Raw genomic sequence first — 27,966 nt, 5'->3', positions numbered from 1 at the left:
AGTACCTAATGGTGATTTATTTGTTTCTTATCAGACTATATTGACAATGCTGGATATTGGAATGTTCTGATGAATACTGCTGGATCTCAATACAGTTAATTGAAGAAATTACATCTCCTCGTCTTCATTCCTGTGTCCTGATCGATACACCATCCTGTTTACTGGCTAAAACCCTTTATGAACTAGCCCTGCTAGAATACCTCACTAACACATTCCATAACATAACATGTCTGCATTTAGTGATCAGAAAACAAATAGCACAAGAGTAGATCATTCCTATGGTGAATTTTTTTTGTCATTTAAGAGTTTAACCTCACCAGTCAACATCCACATTCATTACAGGAAAAAACATATATGTATTATATGTTCTGCAAAAAGAAAGAAAGAATTGTGGTTCTGTACTGTAGACCACTTTGCTGCACATTGATGTCTGTTATTCCATAAAAAAATGTACTGATGCTTTAGCCCATTGTATTTACGTCATTATACTGTATATGTAAAACCTGCAGAGAAATTACTTTATTTTATGAATTTTTTAATTGTCTGGCGTTCAGGTTTGCTTGATTAGTGACATATAAATAGTGCAGAATCTTAATTTTTGCCATCTCTATGACATAACTTTTCTTTAATGTACTTATTTAATCATAAAACCTTGTTTATTTCTAGGATTAAATGAAACATCCTATTGATTATGAATGTCTTCTCAGACCTTTCTCACTGTATCTGTTATTGCTTATTGTTTCATTATGCATCATTCATTTAAAATGTTACAGTTGATATTTTATAGAATTAATAAACAGTTTTGTGCTCCCAGGTGTTGTCAGTGATCAGTGTGTGTTATCCTCCTCTGAACTGTCCCATGAAGTGATCCAGTGTCACTATTGACTAGATTTACACATTCACATGAACAACAAGTACAGCAAGTGCAATGAGAAAAAAATTGGCACAGATGATCCTGGAGTGAACATTTTAGTAGACGGTAAATATAAAAGATTTACTCTAATTACTTCTTGATGCTTTTGTTGTTGTTTTGTTTGTTTTGATTAAGGGAGTATAGGATATTTTAGTATAGAGACCTGTTCTCACTATTAACCAGTTGCCTTTTATTAACATATTGACAGTTTATTAGTACTTCTAAAGCACATATTCTTCATGACCATATTTTACATCCCTACTCAATCCCTAAACTGAACAACTACCTTACTAACTATTAATAAACAGCAATTTAAGAGTTTATTGTAGTTAATGGTTTTGTTGATAGCGACATTTGGACCTTAAAAGAAAGTGTGACCACATTTTCATATCTACACAATCATATTCATATTTAGAAAATATATTTCCATGACTTTTGTCAGTGGAACATGAAATGAGTAATTTAGCAAAATGTCTGTTCTTTTCGATACTATTATGTGAATGGTGACCAGTCGTCAAGTTTTAGTGGTTTAATGTCTGTAAATTTCTCACACAACATAAGAGGTACTGATGCTATTTCAGATTGTATCTCAGGTGTAAAACATTTACAAGGAAATTATAACATGACTAAAAGGATCATGTGTCAAAAATGTAATTATCTTTATAACTTTGGAGCATGTTTTACATCTGTAGATGGGAAAATAATGTTAAGAAACTTTAGAGACTTTTGGTTCTTCCATCAGTGCTAATGAAATTAGGAAGGAAATGGAAATCAGCATCCGTCATAGCAACTTCTTCTTTTCTTCATTTTCTCTTGCGTTTTGTCTGACACTCTGCACAAACATCTTCTGTGAGCTAAATTACAATGCCGCTAATTATTCTGCTTCTTCTGCCTGGTAAGAAAATCTTTTCTTATGTATTTTGTACATTTTGTTTGTTGACCATTCTTCTTTAATATTTGATTTAACTTATATAAAATTATAATAAACTGAAAAGTAATTGACTATATAAAATGAAGACCAAATCAGAAGGCCACTAAATGTTATTTTGTGTTATTTTTATTTTCTAATGAAAAGGTTAGATGTTTAGATGTTTTTTAATATCTGGTGTATATGGAGTTCCCATCTTCTCATTTGATTAGTGACAGAATCTTGAATATCTCTTATTTATTTAAGCCACAGCTTTTCTTTATTGTACTTTAATGTAATTTAATGGGTTTAATTATCTCTGATTGATTTATTATTTAAAACATTTCTTAAAACGGTCACAATAGATATTTTAGATATCTGTAACAGATGTTGTCTGAAGAGATCTGATTAAACTATCTACAGTAAGAGATACTCTGAATAAATCAAGTGTTCTGTTCTCCTCAGGTGTTCTCAGTAATCAGTGGAGAGTGAGTTATGTTTCTCTGAGTCCGGTCTGTGCTGCGAGGGGATCCAATGTTTTTATTAACTGTAGATATGAATATCCAGATGGTCAACAAGTACAGCAAGTGCGGTGGTGTTTAGTGAGTTCAAACAATGTCTTCTGTGCGGATAAGCCATATGTTTATGATAGTGAATCCAACAATAATCAAAAAAACTTCCAATACATTGGAGACAAAACCTCAAATTGTTCTCTTTTGATCAGTAATATTGATCAAACACATTCTGGAGAGTATAAATTCAGATTTATAACCGATAGGGACGAATGGGCAGGTGATCCTGGAGTGAAGATTTTAGTAGACGGTAAATATAAAAGATTTACTCTAAAAAAATCTTGATGCTTTTGTTGTTTTGTTTGTTTTTATTAAAATAAATCTCCCATTTAATTTTTGTTTGTTTGTTTGTTTGATAGATTTAAGAGTGTCCATGAGCAGGTCAAGAGAAAATGGAAGCACAATAGTTGGAGACTCTCTGATTTTGACGTGCACACTCAGCTGTTCTGGTAATTTAGCTGATGTTCAGTGGTTTAAGAATCGTGATCTGATTCGACACTCAGAGCCCGTCCTCACCTTCAGCAGAGTAACAGCTGAAGACTCGGGGAATTACTCTTGTTCTTTGAGAAACTTTAAAACAACTGTATCTGAAGAAATTACCATTTACATTGAAGGTTGATATATATTATTATTATTATTATCATCATCATTATTAAAATGTTCATATTCACACAATTATATTTATATTTGATAAATGAGATAATTGACAATAAATGGTATCTTTTTCTGGTCCTCAACAGATGTCACCGGGTCTCCAACCGTTCTGATTATTGTGGTGTTTTTAGTCTCTCTTGTTTTCATCACTGCAGCTGTGATTCTTATAAGAAGGCAGGACATTTTGATTTGTTTGTACTTACACACACCAATATATTATAAATCTCTCAGTCAATCTGAATAAAACATTAATTGATTATTCCACAAGTCAAGTCATCTTTAATCATAGTGCTTTATACAATAGAGATTGTTTCAAAGCTGCTTAAATAAGAAAGTAACAGAATCAATGATTCAAACATCACCAAAAATGAGACAAATCCAGATTCTATGAATTATCATTCAAGGAAATGTTTGCATCAATTTCTTCCTGCTTAAAGATCATGATACATCACACCAGCATTAGGTGGGAAGGAAGACTTCTGTCCTTCTAGTCTGTCCTGCAGCTGAAAAAATTAGATTAGAAAGAAGAATGAAGAAAAGAGATGATTTGGTGCATCTGTGCATTGTGTGTAGTTGTCAGGAGAGTTTTGTAACGTTGGTGAGGGTCAGTGGATAAAGCTTATGACACAATGCTGGTGAACTGCAGCCAACATAAATTACATCAGATCAGTTCATGTTTTTTTAATTCATTTTTTAAAATAAAGAATAATTAAATAAATAATTCTGTCACATTTTCTCTTACAAGGAAAGTAAAAACTCAAGTAAAACCAAAGAAGAAGAGAGAAGAAGCCGAGGGTTCTCTTTACTGCACTCTTCAAACAACTGTAAATATGAAACCTACATAAAAACTTACAAACATAAAACATTTATCCTTAGAGAGTAAACATGACATGTAAAATCGGTAAGAATCACAAAAAGTGTTATTATGTGTAGCACTGTGCTAAGTTAGAAAATTATAATTGTATAAGATGTACATATGCCCTGTTGAAAGGACCAGCTTCTCAACCAACTTCTTGTTTGGTCAAACAACTTCATCAGAAGCTGAGCTAAGCTGGTATTTTCAGCAGGGTAGGCATGAAATAGAAAAAAAATGTGACAGTTAGGCCTTTATGTAAAGACACGTTTTGTTCATCCGTTTGCTGTTAGGATGATGCAGTCTACTCGACCATCACAAACCCACATGAAACCAAAGATGTGCTGCAGGAAGCATGAGAATTCAAGAGACACATCACGGTCACTTTTTTCATTTATTTATTTTTATTCTGAGCAGTAGTTATGGAGATGATGTGACATGATTCATGATTCATCATATTTAAGAAACATATTTGTCCATCTTGACATAATATTGCTAGTGAATATGAGTTTGTGTGTGTTTCACTGAAATGATCTTCTTCATTTCTAGGTCTGCAAACACAAAGCAGCAAAATGAGAGTCTGGTTTTGTCTACTTTGTTTTGACCAAATATCTTCTTTCTAAGATAAAACATGAAATCACCTACATTGTGTTTAATTACTCAGTAAAATAAACTTTAATAGAAGTTAATGAAAAATCCCTAACATGATAGGAAGCAAACATGTGTCTGCTGTACAGTTTGTGTGTTTTCAGCTCTAAACATCTCAGATGTAGAGCTGCCTCAGCCAAATATAACTGTTCTTCTTTGAACCTTTAAGATTGATAAAATAATTTTTGTGGCAGCTGTAAAGGACGATGTTTAGAGTTGAGATTAGGCAGTTCAGATAAAGAAAGCATTTCCATAGCAATGACTCCTGACTTCATCTGCCAGCCGAAACACGATAAAGCACAACATGTTTTTTCTGGTTCTTTCTTGTTTGAAAATATGAATATGAATGCTTCATGTTTGCTGATTGGCCGCAGTTGGTTTGAGTTTGAGTTTGAGTTGGTTTGGTTTGGTTTAAAGAGTTTATTTAAAACTAATAAAATATAAATAATGTTAATTTTATTAAGATAGCATTTTTTTAAAATACTCTATAAAAATCTAAGAAATATATCAAAAGAGGGTTTATATTTATTACATTTAGATGATGTGTAAATCTACCCACCAAAATTATCTTGTTTAGTCAGAAAACAGGGAATTCCATATATTCCTAAAAACTATGAATTAACACATGTGGAATTATATCTGGAATTATATACATAACAAAAAAGTGTGAAACAACTGAAAATATGTCATATTCTAGGTTCTTCAAAGTAGCCACCTTTTGCTTTGATTACTGCTTTGCACACTCTTGGCATTCTCTTGATGAGCTTCAAGAGGTAGTCACCTGAAATGGTCTTCCAACAGTCTTGAAGGAGTTCCCCGAGAGATGCGTAGCACTTGTTGGCCCTTCTGCCTTCTGTCTGCGGTCCAGCTCACCCCAAACCATCTCGATTGGGTTCAGGTCCGGTGACTGTGGAGGCCAGGTCATCTGGCACAGCACCCTATCACTCTCCTTCTTGGTCAAATAGCCCTTGATGCCTTCAGTGTGACTCTACAATTTTCATAGTCATGAAAATAAAGAAAACTCTTTGAATTAGAAGGTGTGTCCAAACTTTTGGTCTGTACTATATATATGTGTATATATATATTATCTTAAAATCATAATGACCCCAAAATTTTGAATGGTAGCCTACTGTTAATAATAACTTTGCTGATAATAACGGCGAACACACTACACTTTATATTTATATACACATACACTTTTTTTATCTAACACACATACTTAGTATACACTTAAATTTTGCACATAATATATATGTACATACATAACTGCATTTTGTAATATACCTGCCTACAATTGTCATTTGTATATTGTCATTCACTATCTACTTATTTGTATTTTTTATTCTTTTATTATGTGTTTTATGTTCTGTCGCTGTCATTCTGTTGTACTGCGGAGCTTCTGTCACGAAAACAAATTCCTCGTATGTGTAAACATACCTGGCAATAAAGCTCTTTCTGATTCTGATTCTGATTCTGTAAATATAATAATAGTCCTCATTATAAACACAACATAATAATCAGCTTTAATATTTAGTGAAGACAATTAAAGTATATTTTATTTGATGGGGCTGTTGAGGACCTGGATAACGGGTAGGGGGTGCTGACCCCAAAATATGTTAAGAACCACTGTTGTAGCACATAAAGTTTTGTATGTTTTGCTTTTATAACAGATTTTTTGCTTGTTTTTATTTTGTAAGAATTTATTGAACGTGCAGCAATGCAGAGTTACAGACCAAATATGCATAATAAATGTTTTGTGATGTTTTGAAGTGTTTTAATTATTATTTTATCTTTATAAGACTTCATAATTTGATCTCATAATGCACCGAGTCATATTCAAAACCTGACTAGAAAATACAACTTTTTAGTTGACAGACAACAATACACATTCAAACAAGCAAAAAGCTAAAAGCTATTACATATTTATTTTATTTTATGCCATGACTTTTCTATGCTTTATATTTTTAAATCCTCAAACTTTCTGATTATTTCCATGATTAAAATTCAGATTGATGCAGTGGTGATAAAACTAAACAAAACTAAGAATAATGTTCTGATCTCTTTTGCCACACTTTCAGAAAAATAGGAACAAAAGCTGTCACTGGGATGGTATCTTTTCAAAAGGCACACCTTTGTACCTAAAGAGTCCCGAGTCCATATTGTTAACATAAAGTTTCCTAAAGTGTACATATTAGTACACTTTAGGTACAAAAGTGTACCTTTTTTAAAGATACCGCCCCAGTGGCAATATTTGTACCTTTTGTTTCACTCTTTTGTTCAGAGAGTGCATCACAAAACCATTCAATTCAATTACCACACAAAGTCATTTTTAATATATCCTCAGGAAGGGACACTGTACATTTTGCTTGAATAAATAAATGTCTTTCAAAATCCATGACTTTCGTCCGTGGAACTTAAAATTAGCCATTTTTATCATTGTGTCTGTTTTTTTCACTACTATTATGTGAATGGTGACCACAGTTGTGAAGTAAGATTAAGATACTGATGCTAATTTAGATCTCAGGTATAAAACATTTACAAAGAATTTATACCTTGACTAAAAGGATATTGTGTCAAAAAATATATTTTCTTTAAAGCTTTGGAGCATGTTTTACATCTGTAGATGGTAAAATAATGTTAAGAAATTTTAGAGACGTTTCATTCTTACTTGCCCTTTTTGGTTCTTATGTGGGACCATCAGTGCTAATGGTATTAGGATGGAAATCGAAATCAGCATCCCTCATAGCAACTTCTTCTTTTCTTCATTTTCTCTTGCATGTTGTCTGACACTCTGCACAAAACATCTTCTGTGAGCTAAATAACCGAAACAGTGAATTACAATGCTGCAAATTATTCTGCTTCTTCTGCCTGGTATGAAAATATTTTCTTATGTACTTTGTACATTTTATTGGCTGACCATTTTTCTTTAATTAAAAAAAATAATTTAATTTGTATCAAATTATAATAAACTGAAGATAAAATTAAGACCAAATCTGAGGCCACTAAAATGTTATTTTGTGTTATTTTTATTTTCTAATGAAAAGGTTAGATGTTTAGATGTTTTTTAATATCTGGTGTATATGGAGTTCCCATCTTCTCATTTGATTAGTGACAGAATCTTGAATATCTCTTATTTATTTAAGCCACAGCTTTTCTTTATTGTACTTTAATGTAATTTAATGGGTTTAATGTTTTTTTTTTAATGTGAGCTAAGACATTTTGATTCCATTGTATCTCTGATATTGCTGATTGATTCATTAAGTAAATAATTTCTTAAAATGGTCACAATAGATATTTTAGATATCTGTAACAGATATTGTCTGAAGAGATCTGATTAAACTATCTACAGTAAGAGATACTCTGAATAAATCAAGTGTTCTGTGCTCCTCAGGTGTTCTCAGTCAGTGGAGAGTGAGTTATGTTTCTCTGAGTCCGGTCTGTGCTGCGAGGGGATCCAATGTTTCTATTAACTGTAGATATGAATATCCAGATGGTCAAGTACAGCAAGTGATCTGGTGTTCAATGAAATCAAACAGTGGCAAGTGTATGGTTAAGCCGTATGTTTATGATAGTGAATCCAACGATAATCAAAAGAACTTCCAATACATTGGAGACAAAACCTCAAATTGTTCTCTTTTGATCAGTAATATTGATCAAACACATTCTGGAGAGTATAAATTCAGATTTATAACCAATGACGACAAATATACAGGTGATCCTGGAGTGAACATTTTAGTAGACGGTAAATATAAAAGATTTACTCTAAACTAAAAAAAATACTTCTTGATGCTTTTGTTGTTTTGTTTGTTTTTATTCAAAGAAATCTCCCAGTTCAATTTTAATTTTAATTTTGATAGATTTAAAAGTGTCCATGAACAGGTCAAGAGAAAATGGAATCACAATAGTTGGAGACTCTCTGATTTTGACGTGCACACTCAGCTGTTCTGGTAATTTAGCTGATGTTCAGTGGTTTAAGAATCGTGATCTGATTCGACACTCAGAGCCCGTCCTCACCTTCAGCAGAGTAACAGCTGAAGACTCGGGGAATTACTCTTGTTCTTTGAGAAACTTTAAAACAACTGTATCTGAAGAAATTACCATTCACATTGAAGGTTGGTCAAACTTATGTTATTAAAATGTTCATATTCACACAATCATATTTACATTTGGTAAATGAGAGATGTGCATAATTGACAATAAATGGTATCTTTTTCTGGTCCTCAACAGATGTCACCGGGTCTCCAACCGTTCTGATTATTGTGCTGTTTTTAGTCTCACTTGTTTTCATCACTGCAGCTGTGATTCTTATGAGACGGTAGGACATTTTTATTTGTTTGTACTTACACACACCAATATATTATAAATCTATTTTACCGTCAGTTGAAATTAAACATTAACGGCACACACACAAAAAAAGGTCTGATTGTGCATTTGTTTATATTGTCGTCAGGAGAGTTTTGTAATGTTGGTGAGGGTCAGTGGTTAAGGCTTATGACACAAAGTTGCCAAACTGCATGTACCCAAAATAAACTGTAATGTGTTATATTTTAGCATTGCAAAGTCTTGTATTATATTTTAAGCTTAAAGGAAATAACTTTAAACTTAATTGATAATGTTTTGGTGATTCTTTGCCTTATCCATTTTTCTATAACTTTTGCTTACTTGTACAGTATGTATGCATGTATTTAATTAATTAATAATGAAAGAAGCAATATTTGTAAAATATTTTCACAGAATCAACCCCCTTTCCTGAAAATATGTTTGATGCATCAGCTAAGCTGTGTTATTTATAATGCATATCTGTCACATTTACTCTTAGAAGGAAAGCAATAATGAAAGAAAAACAAGTGGAAGAAAGAGAAGAAGCCAAGGATTCCCTTTACAAAATTAATTATTTAATTAATTAAATACATGCATACATATTTGTAAAATACATTTGTAACATATAATATACAATGTGCGTATGTATATATCAAGCATGTGTACACACATGCTGGATACTTAACCAACTTAAGCAACAAGTGTTGTTTGGTCAACCAGCTTCATCAGAAAAACCACACTGGGTATGCTGAGGTAAGCTGTTTTTTTCAGCAGGGTAACTATTAAACAGAACAAAAGACAACAGTCATACAGTACGTCTGTTAAATGTTCTTCATCATCTGTTTGCTGTCAGGCTAACAAAAACCTACCAGGAGCTGAGGATGTACAGCAGGAAGATGAAGTGCAATATTCATCTGTCACCATTAAACCCAAAGAACTGCTTCAAGTGTGAGCATCCAAGACACAGAACTGTGATCAAATATACTGTAATGGAGATGATGCAAAACAACACAATTTGACACCACATTAATATATCTTGACGTAATAATGATATTAAATGAGTATGGGTATTTCACTGTAATGATCTTCTTTATTTCTAGGTCTTCAAACACAGAGCATGAGAATGATTCAACCATCTACAGCGCTGTGATGAACAGTTAATCATACTTTCAGAAGTTAAGATACAGCTTTGTATCGTGACATAAAAGTAAACGTGCCTCTTTTTGTGTGTGTGTGTGTGTGTGTGTGTGTGTTTTAGCTCTAAAAATGTTGATGATGAATTCTGTGGTTACTTCTCCTATACAAATATAAATGTGCTTCATTTGAGCTAGACTAATAAAATAATTTTTTGGCATCTGCGTTGGCATTTGACATTGTAATCATTGCTTGAAAGAAACATATGGCAATAAGAACTCAAAAAACTTAAACTTTAGAGTTATTTTAATAAATGCATAAAATTATAAGAAACATTCTGTGGGAAATGTAAATAGGCTACAACAGATGGAAATTTGACAATTAAGGACATGTAGTTTTGTGTTGTTTTGTTTTTAAATATTTTTTTTTTTTTACTTTATTCGTTTCTGTTATTATATATATATATATATATATATATATAAATATATATATATATATATATATATATATATATATATATATATATATATATATATATATATATATTTTCCTTTTAAGCATTGTTTGATACAAAGAGCTGTAAAAAAAGAAAAAAGAACAGCACTTAGAACTAAAAAAAACTTTAAAACTAGAGTTGTGTTAATAAATTCATTGAATTGAAACATTCTGGGGGAAATGTAAATGGGCTATAACAAATGGAAATTTGTCACTTAAAGGATTAGTTCACTCAAAAATCCAAATTATGTCATTAATAACTCACCCTCATGTTGTTCCAAACCCATGAGACCTCCGTTTATCTTCGGAACACAGTTTAAGATATTTTGGATTTAGTTTGAGAGCTCTCAGTCCCTCCATTGAAGCTGTGTGTACGGTATAATGTCCATGTCCAGAAAGGTAAGAAAAACATCATCAAAGTAGTCCTTGTGACATCAGAGGGTCAGTTAGAATTTTTTGAAGCATCAAAAATACATTTTGGTCCAAAAATAGCAAAAGCGCAAAAGAACCGGTGAACCGTTTTCTTCAACCGGTTTATTGAATCGAACTGTCCGAAAGAACTACTGGTGATCCGAAAATTGATGCAACCGGTTCTTGACTCGAGAACTAGTCGATCTTTTGTTCATTATCTGGCTCAGCTCGGTGTTCATCTTCAGTTCTCTCTTCACAGCAGTTCAGTCATTGTACTGTTTGAGTAAATGCATTACTCCGGGATATTGGTTTATTTTTACTCAGAAGGAGTGTCAGCCACATTAAAAAAGTTAACAGCTTTAGTCATTTGTGGATTTATGCGTATTAGAGATGCGAACCGTTTCAAACGATTCAGTTCAATTTGGTGAACTGGTTCAAGAAGATCCGGTAACATCGAATGATTTGTTTGCGAACCGGATATCACAAACTGCTTTGTTTTGAACTCTCTCACAACAGACACGGAAGAGAAGACAATGCTGAATAAAGTCATAGTTTTTGCTATTTTTGGACCAAAAAGTATTTTCAATGCTTCAAAAAATTCTAACTGACCCTCTGATGTCACATGGACTACTTTGATGATGTTTTTCTTACCTTTCTGGACATGGATACTGTGCACACAGTTTCAATGGAGGGACTGAGAGCTCTCGGACTAAATCTAAAATATCTTAAACTGTGTTCCGAAGATAAACGAAGGTCTCAAGGGTTTGGAACGATATAAGGGTGATTTATTAATTAAATAATTTTGATTTTTGGGTGAACTAACCCTTTAAGGACATGCAGTTTTGTGTTGTTTTGCTTCTAAATACATTTTTAATTGTAAGGAATGTAATGAATGTGCAACTATTGTTTTAGAACAAATAAGCATAATAAAGAATTTGAGACTTTTTTATTATTATTTTCTGTTTAAACCTACGTGATCCCATTATTTGATTTCATAAATGATCAAGATAAATATCCATAAAGGTAAAACTGTACTTGGTTGACAGTCAACGCTGCACATTAGCGCCATCTAAAGGAGAAACATTCCACTGCACTGTTCCCATGACAACCAATTAACACACGGAAGTTGAGCGCTTGTGTTAGAACCAACTTCCGACGCACAGGTGAGGTTAAAAACATCTATCATCAGCTGCAATAATTTGTTTTATAAAACAGATCGAGCACATTTAATTAATTTGTTTAGTCTTTTTAATGAGTTCGTTTATTACGCATCGCTAAATATACTAACTGAACTGAATTTTTTTTATATAAATTATTCTTGAAAATCAATTTCAAAATAATTTTTATGTTGCAAATAATTTTAGTTTTCAACTCAGGAACTTAATATACCAAAACATAAAACAAATAACCAAAAGAAAAAGAAATAAGGTCCGAAGAGAGCATCTGTTGACATTTTCTCATCTTTATCTCTTTGTAGTCGGCTGCTCTGGTTCCTGAATGAAAGATGTCCAGGTTTCGTGAGCGTCCAGGACAAGCACAATGCCATCCTGAGCAGAACGGTCTGATAGCTAACAGATACATCATCCAGCAGAGACTCGGGAAGGGCAGCTTCGCCACTGTTTACCTCGTTCAAGACACAAAGACAGTAGCAGCTGAGAAACTGTAAGTCCTTTAATATTTGACACCACCAATGTTCTTTACAACAGTGATTCCCATGCAGTCTGCTTCCAGAGGACCTGCTCAGACGACTACATTTAACCCTGTATTGGTTAGTTAAGTTTAGTAGAGATGTCTCCACGCTAGTGGAGATGCATTTAGTGTTATAAAATTAGTCAAGGCATTTGTCTAATGATTCAAATTCTGGCAATAATGAATTTACTTTCTCTCTCTTCCAAATTAACTACTTTCTCCAGTCACTTGGGAGCAGCATTGGTCTTTGTAACTAGTAACCAGTCTGTCTTATTTTCCTTAGAGATAATTGAGGAACCCTGCATGTTACTATCAAACTATCTGTTATTCCTTATGATCACAATCAGTGTAAGATCAAACTCTCTATTATGCGTCCATTAGAGAGCAATATTTACAGTTCATGTCAACTTTTTTTTTTTTTTTTTTTTGAAAGCCGTGTCTTATGCGTGGTTATATTTATTTGACCAAAAAAGTAAAAGCCGTAATATTGTGAAATATTTTTACAGTTAATTTAATTGTATTATTTTTATTTTAATAACCCTTTATTCCTGTGATGGCAAAGCTGAATTTTCTGCAGCATTTACTGCAGTCTTCAGTGTCACATGGTCCTTCAGTGTCACATGGTCCAAAATCATTCAATGCTGAAAACAGTTAATATTTTTGTAGAAGAAGTGACACATTTCCAGGATTCTTTAATAAAAAATTTAAAAATAAAGTGACATGACATTCAGCCAAGTATGGTGACCCCACCATACCCAGAATTTGTGCTCTGCATTTAACCCATCCGAAGTGCACACACACAGAGCAGTGAACACACACACACACACACACTGTGAGCACATACCCGGAGCAGTGGGCAGCCATTTATGCTGCGGTGCCCGGGGAGCAGTTGGGGGTTCGATGTCTTGCTCGGGGGCACTTAGGTCGTGGTATTGAAGGTGGAGAGAAAACTGTACATGCACTCCCCCCACCCACAATTCCTGCCGACCCGAGACTTGAACTCCAACCCTTCGATTGGGAGTCTGACTCTCTAACCATTAGGCCCCGACTTCCCCCATTTTTGTTCTACTCCCTTCCGAAGCTTCTTTGATGAATATACAGCTCAAAACAACAGCATTTATTTGAAATAGAAAACCTTTGTAACAAAGATTTTGTAAATGTCTTTTCTGTCACTTTTGCTCAATTTAATATATACTGTAAAACTATGAAATTTATTAAATAATTTTTTTTTCAATAGTTTTGTGAAATGAACAATGATGTTTTTTTTAAGTAATAGTCCAGCGAAAAAAAAATGAAACTAACCGTAATTATTTACTCATCCTCCTATCATTCCTTACCAATAACATTTTGTTCTTTCAGTAGAGCTCAAAAGACAAAGTAGGCACTTCAGAAGTCGTATAGTTTTGTGCAAGTAATAGACTAAAATTCAGTTTGGTGGGCCATTTTAGCAACTACCATTAAGAATGGGATTTCTTATGGATAGTTTTATATATGTATTATAGATCTTAAACAGTAGAGCTCTGTCTTGACCGGGTGTATTTTTCTGCAATCTTATTGTCCTTCACAATTTTTGGTCTGTGGGTTTATAATTGGATTCAAATACACAAGCAATCTGCCTGGAGAAGAGCCAGTTACAATGTTGGTATTTGTCAACACACTGTGAAACTCATATCAGACGAGCTGGAACTGAAAGCTGGAGAGATGCTGGTGGAAATGAAGACGAATTAGGAAGAGGTCCACACTTTAGCTGCCCACAGGCGAGTGATGTCACACTACGGGTTACTGTTCCTTTAGTCCTGAGCTTTCTGCTTGTTAGCCCATCTCAGCTGTTTCCAGACTCTGACCTGTCACATGCAGAGTGCTGGCACCAAACCTGAATGCCCACCTTCAGGATACCACCGCACTTCCTGTTCCTTTCTCTCCACAGCACACTTATACACCAGTTCTTCTTCCTTAGTCTTCTCTCAGCCTTAAAATCCTGCTGGGTGTTTGTTTTGTGCTACTGCTTCAGTGGCTCTTAAAGTGCTATGAACTCCTTTGTTTCTTTGTGAGAGCCAAATGTCAGTGCTGGGTGCTGTGAGCTGAGACTGCCGTACACCTTTCCTCCAGCTGGCTTCTCACTGGGCTTTATTAGCTCAGACAAATTAATTTCTATTCAGGATTCGCCCCAACCGTAGGGCTCACATCCTGTGGATCCCATAGCAGGTCTTTCCAAAAAGCCACTACTTTAGCGTTTGCTTGAATGCTTTATAGTTGGGCTGGAATTGGTTTATACAGGCTGAGGATTATGCAAAGCTGTTGAGCTGTTTTTAGAGCTGTGCTTATTGCTTCATTCCAGTCCAGTCTTTCTGTATCTTTCCTAACATTGAAGCAGTTTCTGAGTTCTCCAGAGCTCTGCATGCCTCTTTGTAATAGTCCACCACCTGAAGACAAAATATTTATTAACTCTAGTTTTTATTAGTAGTTTAGTAGTTATTTTAATCACAGACAATGCAGTCATTGACTAGAGGAATAATACGTATCAGTCTAGTACTAGCTCACCCAAATTATAAAGGATGCAGGCCTGCTCATAGCAGATGTCCTCGTGGGTCACTGTCTTCCCAGAAAATATATCGGTCCTATATATTAAACAAGAAAAGTTTAAGGGAAAGACTAAAAGTCAACAAAAAGCAGTATATGAGAGGGAAATAAGATGGCTGGGTTGGTGCCCTCACCAGGAAATAGGCACAGCAGCTTCCTGCTCCAATCCCAACGGCACACGACTCTGAAGATAGTGCAGTTGCCCGAAGTACTTCCTTAAGGTGCTGCAGCCTTCAAAGTCTCGTGTGACATTCACAGTACTCTAGAAAGCCAAGACAATGAAGATAATATAGAAATGCGTGAACATAGACATCTATCGGTTGCTTAACTGGTGATAGAAATGTTAAGTGTGATTTTCAGGGAAGACATGTGACATGATGACTAAAAGTATGCCCTGAATGCACACTAATATTTACCTGTCTCAATTGCTCTAGTTTCTTCAACTGCTCATTATAACAGTCAGGATCTTCACCGTAATTCTTCAGTATGAACTGAGAAAATAGAAAATTTCTATGAAAGATGTGTTCTGGTCTTTCTGGGCATTATCGAGACTATCAGTACAATACAAATAACAAATAAATCAATCTAATATTTGGTTCTTATTTTTAGATTAGCGATGTATAAATTGCACAATTTATAATTATTTCTTATTTATTTTATGCCATAACTGTTCTTAGTTTTACTTTTCTTTTAACTCAAAAACTTCCTGTTTATTTCCAGGATTATATGAAAAATCGTAGAAAAATCTTGATAAGCACTTAAGAAGTGGTAATCAAAAGAAACAAAGCAAAGAGGTTTTCAGGTGTTTTTTTTTTTTTTTTTTGGAAACTAACTAGACCACTCAAAACAACATAGATACAATTTTAAAAGATCACAAACTTAAAACATTTGAGAGTAAAGAGACAATGAAAATCATAATTAGGCTTCATCATGGAATCTGCAAGAACAATCTGGAGCTGCGGTTCCTCTTGAACCCTTGACTCACTAAACTATCTTAGTATTGTTATTTTGTTTGCATTCAGCACTGTCAATAATTACCATGCAAAAAAAACTCAGTCAGGGATTTTTCTCTCAGAAGAAAATACTTTATTTTAAGCAAAACAAAGCCGAGAGCCCCTTGCAAGGAGATCTCTCAAATGTTATTTGGTTTCTCCTTATATACACTATATGGGCCGGTTCCACATAGTCAAACTTTTCCTTTAGACTACACTTTTCATACATCCCTAGAGAGGGGAGGCCCTCTGCTTGAGGCCCTTAATGTATGTCTGACCATATGTTTCTCATCAATTTTGTACATTCCAGGGCGTAGGCAACTTTCTATTAGATTTTAGGCCTATAAGATTTTAATAGAATAATAACTAGCAGCAAAAATGGCTAGATTCACATTGATTATATACTTGATTAATTAAAACTTTACTAATAAAAATCTTCCACACTATTCCCCCTTTGGCCTAGTTTGTCAGGAAAGGATCTGATAAACTAACATGACACGAGCTGATAAAAATTCCTGACAGCTGGAGGGAAGTGATGGATAGGAAGTTTAACACAATAATATATGCATTTAATTCACTACCACACAAAGTTATTTTAAAGGGGGGGTGAAATGCTCGTTTTCACTCAATATCCTGTTAATCTTGATTACCTATAGAGTAGTACTGCATCCTTCATAACTCCAAAAAGTATTTATTATAGTTTAAGTTTTATTATATTCATAAGAGAAAGATAGTCTGTACCGATTTTTCCCGGAAAAACACGAGCGGCTGGAGGCGTGACGTGTGGGCGGAGCTAAAGAATCACGAGCGCCAGTAGGCTTTTGCGTTGAGAGCATGTGGAAGCTGTGACATTATCGTGAGGGAAACGTGAGATTCAGCCGTTTATTTATGATCCAGAATCAGATCCCGAGGCTGAAACTGAAGGAGAGCAGCAGCAGCAACGACTCGCTCCGAGCGGGGCTCGAACCCGGGTCTCCGGCATGGGAGGGGACGCACTAACAAGGAGGCAGAGATATTTTAAGCAGTTTTACTCACCGCCTGCGGTTCCGACACACGATCGTGACCCTTTTTTGTTGGGATTGCATCATCCTTAAGAAATAAACGATATGCAAATCCCTCGTCAAACTGGGCCTTGTTTGTAAAACAAGCTTCTTCTAAATGCAGGGAACTAACAAAAACTCTTGCACAACTCCGTTGATGCTCTGTAAAAATAAACTCCATCCACTGGTCCCTTAATGCTGTTTTTTTTTTTGGAAATCTGTGCAGGGTTGTCTTGCACTGGCAACCAAAAACACACTTCTTTTGTGACTTCTCTGTGCATGCTCTTTGAGGTGGTGACCATAGACCTCCATTATATGAGTCACAGACAAGAACGGTTTGACCTAAAAATATCAAAATGGGAAATTCTGCGGCAACAAAGAAACCTACATCTTGGATGTCCTTGAGGTAAGCTAAAACATACCAAAATTTAATTTGAAAGTGAACTATCCCTTTAAGTTGCAGCGCGTTGAGCTGTCTCGGCCACCGTAATTAGTACATCTTATGTTGTGTGAGAAATTTACAGACATTAAAGCACTAAAACTTGACAACTGGTCACAATTCACATAATAGTATCGAAAAAAACAGACATTCTGCTAAATGACTATGGAAGCATATGGGTACGACAATGCAATATGTAAAATTACAATGCATTTCTGTATTTACATTTACATTTTCAAATATATTTGTGCAACATTTGGTTCAAAATGAAAATGAAAATTAAATTACATAATTTTAATTTGCCATTTCATACACTAGTTTTAACATGTAAAATGATTACAAAATTTAACGCTTTATAAGTTGCAAAATTAAAATGAAAATGTATTACAGAAATGATTAGATATGTGTAACGTTCAAGCAAAAACTGTTGCAAAATTATAATTCAAATGCTATTTTTCTTAATTGCATTAACACTCACAGTCAAGACACTTACGATTGCATTTTCATTCAATGTCCCGCAATGAATGTAGCAAAATTCAATGTGGACACATGTAATGAGCATGTATTTTTGGCTAGATATTTTGTAATGAATTCATGACATGATCTGGCTGGATCTGAAGGAGTCAGGAGAGTTTGAGTTCAGCCCGACTGTCAAACAGGTGAGGGACCAGACAGACCTGATCAGACACCCACTGCAGTCACTGATTTCTTAAAGGAACTGTTTTCTTAAAGGAACAGTTCCACCAAAACTATATTTCTCATTAACCCAAAATGTGTCATTCTTTATTTACCCAGGTGATATTCGCAAAACTGTTTGTCTTTATTTCTTTTGTGGAATACAAAAGGGGATAGTTTAAAGAATCTTCATATTGTATTTCCCGGGGACTGGTGATGTTAAACTCTTAAGTGACAAAAAAATCACCATAGGAATGATCTTCTCTTATGCTATTTGATTTTTGATCACTCGACACCAGTGGCAGCTCCTGCCAGTTCTCTCAGAGGGGGCAAATGTTTGCTCGATTAAATGGTAAAAAGACTGAATGTATATAGCACTTTACAAGTTGCCTCACATTCACCCATTCACACACTCATTCATACACAGACAAGTGGTGGCAGCCATGCAAGTTGCCATCCAGCTCGTCGGGAGCAGCTGGGGTTAGGTGTCTTGCTCAAGGACACCTCGACACTTGGTCAGGTGGAGCCGGGGATTGAACCACCAACCTTCCGGTTTGTAGACAATCTACATGAGCCACTGAGCCACTGCCGCCCGATTAATGAGGAAAGGTCCCTCATTCAATTGATAAATTAATGGCTAGTTAAAGATGTAAAGGGAACTGAACTACTATAGTATTAATTAAAAATATACTGACATTATGAATCAGTCTTTCTCTCTCCTTATGTTTCTATATGTCTGTTAACAAAATTCAGCAGAAAATGAAGACTGATGGCAGGATGTGGTTTTTCCAAGAAAAAACATTTACTTCGATTTCACTTTAATAAGAAATAATTGAAGTCGCATAAATTACTGTTTACACAACTCACTTACATTACACTGCTTACTTAAATTACTCACTTACATTACACTGTTCCCTACTATCCATCTGCATAGTTGCTCTTTTTGTGTTTTTTCAACTTCTCCGAGAGATGACTTCGGTGGCACCTGCAGAATATAGTGTCAGCTACTTCGCAGCCTATTAGCCTTTTTCTCCACTCATACCACGTCCTCGAAAATCCTCTTTTATTCGACTTCCCGACCTTTGTAGATACTTGTTTGATGTTAAAATTTTGTCTTGGTTGTTCTTATTCTTTAATTGCCAATTTATCCTTATTTCTTAGGTGAATGAATGGTATTTCTTTCAATGACACGATAGAATTAATCTACACTAAGGTAACGTTCGCCGTGATGTTGGATCAAGTTCAGGTGACAAAGGCAGAGCTGTCCCTATGTGGTTTTTTTTTTCACATTTGATAAAGATATTAAAGTAGTTTTTCATTTTTTTCTTGCTGTTAAAATTCAAAATAGTTTTTTAAATATTATTGGATGTCACTGTTGTATGTAATTGTAATTACATAATATTATTTCCCAAAGATGAAGTTATTAGACTTTCTTTTATTTATTTATTATGTATAACAGTATTTTAACTAATTGCAAGATTTAAATTCTATTGATTAATCTGTGAAATAATCGACAATTAGTCGATTAATCGTTCTAATAATCGTTAGATTAATCGATTATCAAAATAATTGTTTGTTGCAGCCCTAATTTACATTAGGCTACCATTCAAATGTTCGGGGTCATTATGATTTTAAGATAGTGACACTTTAATTCAAGGATCCATTAAACTGATAAAAAAATACAGTGAAGTCCTTTTTACAGTAGTAAATTACTTGACAATAAGTGTAATGACATTCATAATACAGAGTTTTTAAACATATTGGTGATTTTCTTTGCTTCGGCTTTGATGTTGAAGTTTCTTACACTCTATCTGACACCAAAAGATTGGAGCAAGGTATTCATATTAAATCATTGTCCATGCTGCTTTTAGCAGACTTAACAACAGATGAGTCAGCAGCACCCCAGTGTCCCCTTAATTGCACCCCTCCCTGTCCCAGTGGAAAAGGTGAGTAACACTGTGTTAATGACTTAACATCATTCCAGGGAGTCTGTGTGCGGTTCTCAGGCTCTTTTTTTTTTTTACCATAATAAAAAAGAAAAGTATTGAGGTGCAGAGTCCATTGTTCTTATTTGAACCATGTTAACTTACCTTTTAATTTGATGTCATTGGTACTGTTAGTTTGTTATGACCATATTCCAAACCTCAAAACCTATTGCTTGTTATTGGGATATATGTGCAGTTATGTTAAAAAATCTGCTGTTTTCATTGTTTTGATATGATGATGTTAATTTATTTTGATTCAAACGTTAATATATATTTAGGTTTTTTCATTTTTTTAATCTGTCACTAATTTTACAATATTACAGTACTTTTGATGGGTCAGTTTAGTCTTAGAGATTATGTCATATTGATGTACCATTTACATGGTAATGCAATGTCTGATTTTAAAATGGGTTTTAAAGGATGAATTTTGAGATTTTAAGTTCAGTTGATATATAATTTCTGATGAATTCTAAAATGTGATAGAGAAAAAGGCAATGAAGAAGACTTTTTTTAAACAAAGGTCAAAACTCCTGTTATAATGTAGATTTTTGAGGGTGCACTCTTGTCATAAATTGATCTATTACTTTTCCTACATAATTTTTTACAAAAAACATTGATAAAATATATATTTTGGAGTCTTAGACCTTTCCAACTATATATAGTTTGTAAAGATTAGATTAGATCTGATTGTAATATAGTGAAGTAAACATTGGCGTCCTGTATTCTGGACGGGGTGACAGTTAAGGGGTTAATATTTTCAAACAAGAAAGAACCAGAAAAAACATGTTGTGTTCTATCTTGTTTCGCCTGGCAGATGTGTTACACTGAAGTCAGGAGTCAATGCTATGGAAATGCTTTTTTTATCTTAACTGCCTACGCTCATCTCTAAACATCGCCCTTTACAGCTGCCACAAAAATTATTTTAGCAATCTAAAAGGGTTCAAAGAAGAACAATTATATTTGGCAGATACAAAGAAGAACAATTATATTTGGCAGATACAAAGAAGAACAATTATATTTGGCTCTTCACCTTAGAGCTGAAAACACACATACTGTGCATTAGACACATGTTTTTGCTTCCTATCATGTTAGGGATTTTTAATTAATTATTTTTGTTTATTTAAATGTTTATTTTACTGAGTAATTAAACACAATGTAGGTGATTTCATGTTTTATATTATAAAGAGGATATTTGGTCAAAACAATGTAGACAAAACTCTCATTTTGCTGCTTTATGTTCGCAGATCTAGAAAATAAGATCATTTCAGTGAATCGTAAATCATGTCACATCATCTCCATAACTACTGGTGAGAATAAAAATAAATAAATAAAAGAAGAAAATTATCACAGTGATGTGTCTCTTGAATTCTCACGCTTCCTGCAGCACATCTTTGGTTTCTTGTGGGTTTGTGATGGTCGAGTAGACTGCGTCATCCTAACAGCAAACAGATGAACAGAACATGTCTTTACATATAGGCCTTACTGTCACATTTTTTTTTCTATTTCATGCCTACCCTGCTGAAAAACCAGCTTAGCTCAGCTTCTGATGAAGTTGTTTGACCAAACAAGAAGTTGGTTGAGAAGCTGGTCCTTTTAACAGGGCATTATGTACATCTTATACAATTATAATTTTCTAACATAGCACAGTGCTACACATAATAACACTTGTTGTGATTCTTACCATTTAAATTGTTTTTAAACAATTGGGGGATTGTTTAATTTGGACTCCTCTGTGCATGCTCTTTAAGGTGGTGACCATAGACATTCATTATATAAGTCACAGACAAGAACGGTTTGACCTAAAAATATCAAAATGGGAAATACTGCGGAAACAAAGTGGATGCCCTTGAGATAAGCTAAAACTTATCAAAATTTAATTTGAAAGTGAACCATACCTTTAAGCAGCAAATCATGTTTGGTCAAACAACTTCATCAGAAGCGGAGCTAAACTGGTCTTTTCAGCAGGGTAGGCGTGAAATAGAAAAATAGTGACAGTTAGGCCTATATGTAAAAATATGTTCTGTTTATCTGTTTGCTGTGCACTAACCTGCAAGAAACTGAAGTTGGACTGTAGGAAATGTAATGCTTCAGGTGTGAGAATTCAAGAGACACAACACTGTGGTCTTTTTAAAAATGCATTTATTGTTATTCTGAGCAGTAGTTATGGAGATGATGTGACATGATTCAAGATTCACCATATTGGACAACATATTTGTCCATCTTGACAAAATATTGATAGTGGATATGAGTTTGTGTGTGTTTCACTGAAATGATCTAGGTCTTCAAACACAAAGCAGCATTATGAAAGTGTGTTAGGGATGGCACTCGCGATCGGAGGCATAAGACCACGGCAACATGAAATTCCAGTGGAGGTGAATTTATTGTGTGGATAGTGTAGATCCCACAGCAAAACAAAACAAAAAAATTAAGAAAACAATATTTACAAGTCTCTTTGTTGGATCATAAACACAACAACAAAAGGTACTTTAACACAAGTTTCTATCGCTTGTTCCCTTAACACCAAACAACCTGACCTCAATTCATGGCAAGTGATAAGCAATATGTATAACTCTGGCAGCCAATTTATAGTCTAGGCCACACGCCAGGTTGAACCAATCTACAGATAAGTTTACTTCCTTACATATGCACTTCTGGGGCCTGTTTCAGAAAGGAGGGTAAGTGAAAACTCTGAGTATGTTAACCCTGAAAAGAAAGACCTCTTTTTGGCCCAAAAGAGGTGCCGGTACTCTATTATAGCATATATATATATATATATATATATATATATATATATATATATAAATGACTCCCCTCATCCCCTGAGGTAACAACAAATATATTGAAGGGGTTTTATATACAGCAGTCAACAGACGACCTTATAAAAAATAATAAATACTTTTATTAGTTTGTGGATTTGCTTGAGCTAGAAAGAGTTGCTGAAAATAAATAAAATGTGCAAAAGGATTTAGAAAAAATACCCTTAGAAAGAGCTACTGCATTACTTCATTAGCGTGCGTCTGACCTGCAGCGATATCATTCTGGCTTGGTGGGGTGTCAGCCAGCAAGTCATCTGATTCTGACTGTGTTCTTATAGTACTCAGAGTCTGAAGCCAGGAGAGCATATAAAGTGTTTTTCACTGATTTATTTGTACCGAGCAAAGTGTGCGCATTTCACACACCCTCTCTGGCCACATTGAGTTGTTGACACTGACAGCGGCAAAAGCAACACATGCGCTTATCACTTGTAAAACTGGGTAATTTAGTCTCTGCTCTCGGTGGGACGAATTAGGACGCTTGCATTGTGAAGGGTGCTATGAAATAATCATTTAAAACACTTCAAAATATTTAATTCAAGGATCCATTAACCTGATCAAAAAAACAGACCTTTTGCAGTAGTAAATTACTTGACAATAAGTGACAGCATTTGTTCCTTTTTTTTTCAGAGAGTGTATAACAAAACCATTCAATTCAGTTACCACACAAAGTAATTTTTTATGTATCCTCAGGAAGGGACACTGCAGAGGAGCCAGCTGTAATTGTGAACAGAAAACAAGCAGTCATTGTGACTCCAGTTGTGTGCTTCTGCAACCTGTAACAAAATATTGCAGTGTTTAGGTTAGTGAGGGACCAAAGAAACAAATAGGTTCACTCTTTTGCTTCAATGTTTTTCAAAATCTGTGCCTTTGGCAATTTTTAGCATAATGTCAGTTCTTTTCAATAATATTATGTGAAGGGTGAGCACAGTTGTGAAGTAAGATTTTTACTGAATAATAGTTTCAATGTCTCTTTACATTTCTCACACAACATAACAAGAGGTACTGATGATATTTTGTAAAACATTTACAAAGAAATTAGACCTTGACTAAAAGGATATTGTGTCAAAAATTACATTTTCTTTAAAGCTTTGGAGCATGTTTTACATCTGTAGATGGGAAAATAATGTAAAGAATTTTTAGAGATGTTTCATTCTTACTTGCCCTTTTTGGTTCTTATATCGGACCATGAGTGCTAATGTTATTAGGAAGGAAATGTAAATCAGCATCGGTCATGCCAACTTCTTCTTTGTTCATTTTCTCTTGCTTTTTGTCTGACACTCTGCACAAAACATCTTCTGTGAGCTAAATAACTGAAACAGTGAATTACAATGCTGCAAATTATTCTGCTTCTTCTGCCTGGTAAGGAAATATTTTCTTATGTATTTTGTACATTTTATTGGTTGACCATATATATATATTCATATAAAATTATAATAAACTGAAATTTAATTGAATATATAAAATGAAGACCAAATCTGAGGCCACTAAAATTTTATTTTGTTATCTTTTTATTTTCTAATGAAAAGGTTAGATGTTAAGATTTGTTTTAAACTATCTGGTGTATATGGAGTGCATGTCTCATTTGATTAGTGGCATTGCAAAATCTTGAATATCTCTTATTTATTTAATCCATAGCTTTTCTTTACTGTACTTTTTTATGTGGTCTCAGACTTGTGGACTTCACTGTACTCTGATATTGCTGATTGATTCATTATGTAAATAATTTATTAAAAACTGTCACAATAAATATTTTAAATATCTGTAACAGATATTATCTCAAAAGATATTTTAGCTGTCTGATTAAACTATCTACAGTAACAGATACTCTGAATAAATCAAGTGTTCTGTGCTCCTCAGGTGTTCTCAGTAATCAGTGGAGAGTGAGTTATGTTTCTCTGAGTCCGGTCTGTGCTGCGAGGGGATCCAATGTTTCTATTAACTGTAAATATGAATATCCACATGATCAGCAAGTACAGCGAGTGCGGTGGTGTTCAGTGAGTTCAAACAATGTCTACTGTGCGGATAATCCACATGTTTATGATAGTGAATCCAACAATAATCAAAAAAACTTCCAATACATTGGAGACAACACCTCAGATTGTTCTCTTTTGATCAGTAATATTGATCAAACACATTCTGGAGAGTATAAATTCAGATTTATGACCAATGTGAACAAATGGACAGGTCACCCTGGAGTGAACATTTTAGTAGACGGTAAATATAAAAGATTTACTCTTGATGCTTTTGTTGTTTTGCTTGTTTTTATTAAAATAAATCTCCTAGTTCAATTTTTCTAGATTTAAGAGTGTCCATGAGCAGATCAAGAGAAAATGGAAGCACAATAGTTGGAGACTCTCTGAATTTGACGTGCACACTCAGCTGTTCTGGTAATTTAGCTGATGTTCAGTGGTTTAAGAATCGTGATCTGATTCGACACTCAGAGCCCGTCCTCACCTTCAGCAGAGTAACAGCTGAAGACTCGGGGAATTACTCTTGTTCTTTGAGAAACTTTAAAACAACTGTATCTGAAGAAATTACCATTAACATTGAAGGTTGGTCAAACTGATATATATATATATTATATTATTAAAATGTTCATATTCACACAATCATATTTATATTTGGTAAATGAGAGATGTGCATAATTGACAATAAATGGTATCTTTTTGTGTTCTCCTCAACAGATGTCACCGGGTCTCCAACCGTTCTGATTATTGTGCTGTTTTTAGTCTCACTTGTTTTCATCACTGCAGCTGTAATTCTTATAAGAAGGTAGGACTTTTTGATTTGTTTGTACCTATACACACCAATATATTGTTGAAATTAAACATTAACAGCACAAAAAAGAAGAAGATGAAGACTGATTGTGCATTTGTTTATATTGTTGTCAGGAGAGTTTTGTAATAGTATTGGTGAGGGTCAGTGGTTAAGGCTTATGACACAAAGTTGCCAAACTGCATGTACCCAAAATAAAATGTAATGTGTTATATTTTAGGATTGCAAAGTATTGTATTATATTTTAAGGTTAAAGGAAGTAACTTTAAACTTAATTTATAATGTTCTGGCATTTCTCTGCCAAAACGTTATCCATTTTTCTATAACTTTTGCCCACAGTATGTATGTATGTATGCATGTATGTATTTAATTGATTAATAATGAAATAAGCAATATTTTTAAAAAATATTTTCACAGAATCAACCTCCTTTCCTAAAAATATGTTTGATGCATCAGCTAAGCTGTGCTATTTATAATGCATATCTGTCACATTTACTCTTAGAAGGGAAGCAAAAATGAAAGTAAAACAAGTGGAAGAAAGAGAAGAAGCCAAGGATTCCCTTTACAGCACAGTTCAACCTCAAACAACCGTAAAAATTTTTAAAATATATTTGTAACATATAATATACATTTATGTATGTATGTATGTATGTATGTATGTGTATATATCCAGCATGTGTACTTGCACGACAGTTATATGTCTGTTAAATGTTCTTCATCATCTGTTTGCTGTTAGGATAACAAAAACCTACCAGGAGCTGAGGATGTACAGCAGGAAGATGAAGTGCAATATTCATCTGTCACCATTAAACCCAAAGAACTGCTTCAAGTGTGAGCATCCAAGACATAGAGAACTGTGATCAAATATACTGTAATGGAGATGATGAAAAAACAACACAATTTGACATCACATTTATATATCTTGACATAATATTGATATTAAATGATATGGGTATTTCACTGTAATGATCTTCTTTATTTCTAGGTCTGCAAACACAGAGCAGGAGGATGATTCAACCATCTACAGCGCAGTGATGAACGGTTAATCATACTTTCAGAAACTAAGATTTGTATCGTGACATAAAAGCAAACGTGCCTCTTTGTGTGTGTGTGTGTGTGTATGTTTTAGCTCTAAAAATGTTAGATGAATTCTGTGGTTATTTCTCCTATACAAATATAAATGTGCTTCATTTGAACTAGATTTATAAAAGCATTTTTTTGGCGTCTGGGTTGGGAGTTGACAGTCTGATAATCATTGCTCGATACAAAGAACAGTAAAAAAGAAACAAAAGAACGACAGTTAGAACTAAAAAAAACGTAAACTTTAGAGTTATGTTAATGAATGCATTAAATTATGAGAAACATTCTGGGGGTGGGGATGTGAATAGGCTATAACAAATGGAAATTTGACACTTAAGGACATGCAGTTTTGTGGTGTTTTGCTTTTTAATACATTTTTAATTGTAAGGAATGTAATGAATGTGCAACTATTGTTATAGAAAAAAGAGAGAGTGTGTCTGAACCCCGAACATTATCAGGAAGGCTATTCCAGAGTTTGGGAGCCAAATGTGAGGAAGCCCTACCTCCTTTAGTGGACTTTGCTATCTTAGGAACTACCAAAAGTCCAGCGTTTCGTGACCTTAGGGTGCGTGATGGGTTGTAACGTGGTAGAAGGTTAGTTAGGTACGCAGGAGCTAAACCATTTAGGGCCTTATAGGTAAGTAATGATAATTTGTAACTGATACGGAACTTAATAGGTAGCCAGTGCAGAGACTGTAAAATTGGGGTAATATGATCATATTTTCTTGACCTCGTAAGGACTCTAGCTGCTGCATTTTGGACTACCTGTAGCTTGTTTATTGACGAAGCAGGACAACCACATAGAAGTGCATTACAATAGTCCAGTCTAGAGGTCATGAATGAATGAACTAGCTTTTCTGCATCAGAAACAGATAACGTTTCGTAGCTTGGCAATGTTTCTAAGATGGAAGAATTCAGTTTTTGTAACATTGGAAATATGATTTTCAAAAGACAAATTGCTGTCTAATATAACACCCAGATTTCTGAC

At 34.2% G+C, this 27,966-nt stretch overlaps 3 protein-coding genes across 9 annotated transcripts in view; 2 read left to right on the top strand and 1 right to left on the bottom strand.

Moving 5' to 3' along the window:
* LOC128030454 (tyrosine-protein phosphatase non-receptor type 23) overlaps positions 1 to 27,966 on the bottom strand; it is a 70,946-nt gene that overhangs the window by 30,575 nt on the left and 12,405 nt on the right. Inside the window, exons 1-2 of one of the 5 annotated variants that reach the window (XM_052618101.1) lie at positions 15,311 to 15,438; positions 15,138 to 15,214 (exon numbers count right to left, since the gene is read on the bottom strand). The exons of 3 other annotated variants lie outside the window; for them this stretch is intronic. The gene's annotated coding sequence lies outside the window, so the exon portion shown is untranslated. Of the gene's footprint in view, positions 1 to 15,137; positions 15,215 to 15,310; positions 15,439 to 15,592; positions 15,665 to 27,966 lie in introns of those variants that run through there. One more of the 5 variants, XM_052618108.1, reaches the window with a different exon arrangement.
* On the top strand, positions 1,663 to 26,966 carry LOC128030458 (uncharacterized). Of its 3 annotated transcripts, none has more exons than XM_052618117.1 (7): positions 1,663 to 1,808; positions 2,286 to 2,642; positions 2,752 to 3,006; positions 8,775 to 8,862; positions 26,401 to 26,488; positions 26,635 to 26,729; positions 26,884 to 26,966. In XM_052618117.1, the coding sequence occupies exons 1-7, from the start codon at positions 1,778 to 1,780 to the stop codon at positions 26,942 to 26,944; spliced, it is 975 nt and encodes a 324-aa protein (XP_052474077.1). In that variant the 5' UTR covers positions 1,663 to 1,777; the 3' UTR covers positions 26,945 to 26,966. The 3 variants fall into 3 exon arrangements, with proteins under 3 accessions (XP_052474077.1, XP_052474079.1, XP_052474078.1); XM_052618119.1 differs by lacking the exons at positions 8,775 to 8,862; positions 26,401 to 26,488; positions 26,635 to 26,729; positions 26,884 to 26,966 and adding exons at positions 3,133 to 3,220; positions 3,792 to 3,870; positions 4,193 to 4,279; positions 4,449 to 5,647 and having other exon boundaries at positions 1,671 to 1,808; XM_052618118.1 differs by lacking the exons at positions 8,775 to 8,862; positions 26,401 to 26,488; positions 26,635 to 26,729; positions 26,884 to 26,966 and adding exons at positions 3,133 to 3,220; positions 3,792 to 3,870; positions 4,193 to 5,647 and having other exon boundaries at positions 1,671 to 1,808.
* LOC128030997 (carcinoembryonic antigen-related cell adhesion molecule 1-like) lies at positions 24,400 to 25,899 on the top strand. Its single transcript, XM_052619163.1, has 4 exons — positions 24,400 to 24,482; positions 24,981 to 25,337; positions 25,421 to 25,675; positions 25,808 to 25,899. Exons 1-4 carry the CDS (start codon positions 24,452 to 24,454, stop codon positions 25,897 to 25,899), a joined length of 735 nt encoding a protein of 244 aa, XP_052475123.1. The 5' UTR covers positions 24,400 to 24,451.

Source organism: Carassius gibelio, chromosome A16 (genome assembly GCF_023724105.1).
Source record: "Carassius gibelio isolate Cgi1373 ecotype wild population from Czech Republic chromosome A16, carGib1.2-hapl.c, whole genome shotgun sequence".
Lineage (NCBI taxonomy): Eukaryota > Metazoa > Chordata > Actinopteri > Cypriniformes > Cyprinidae > Carassius > Carassius gibelio.
The sequence above is the reverse complement of the archived record's forward strand: the minus strand, read 5'-3'. Positions and strand labels throughout refer to the sequence as shown.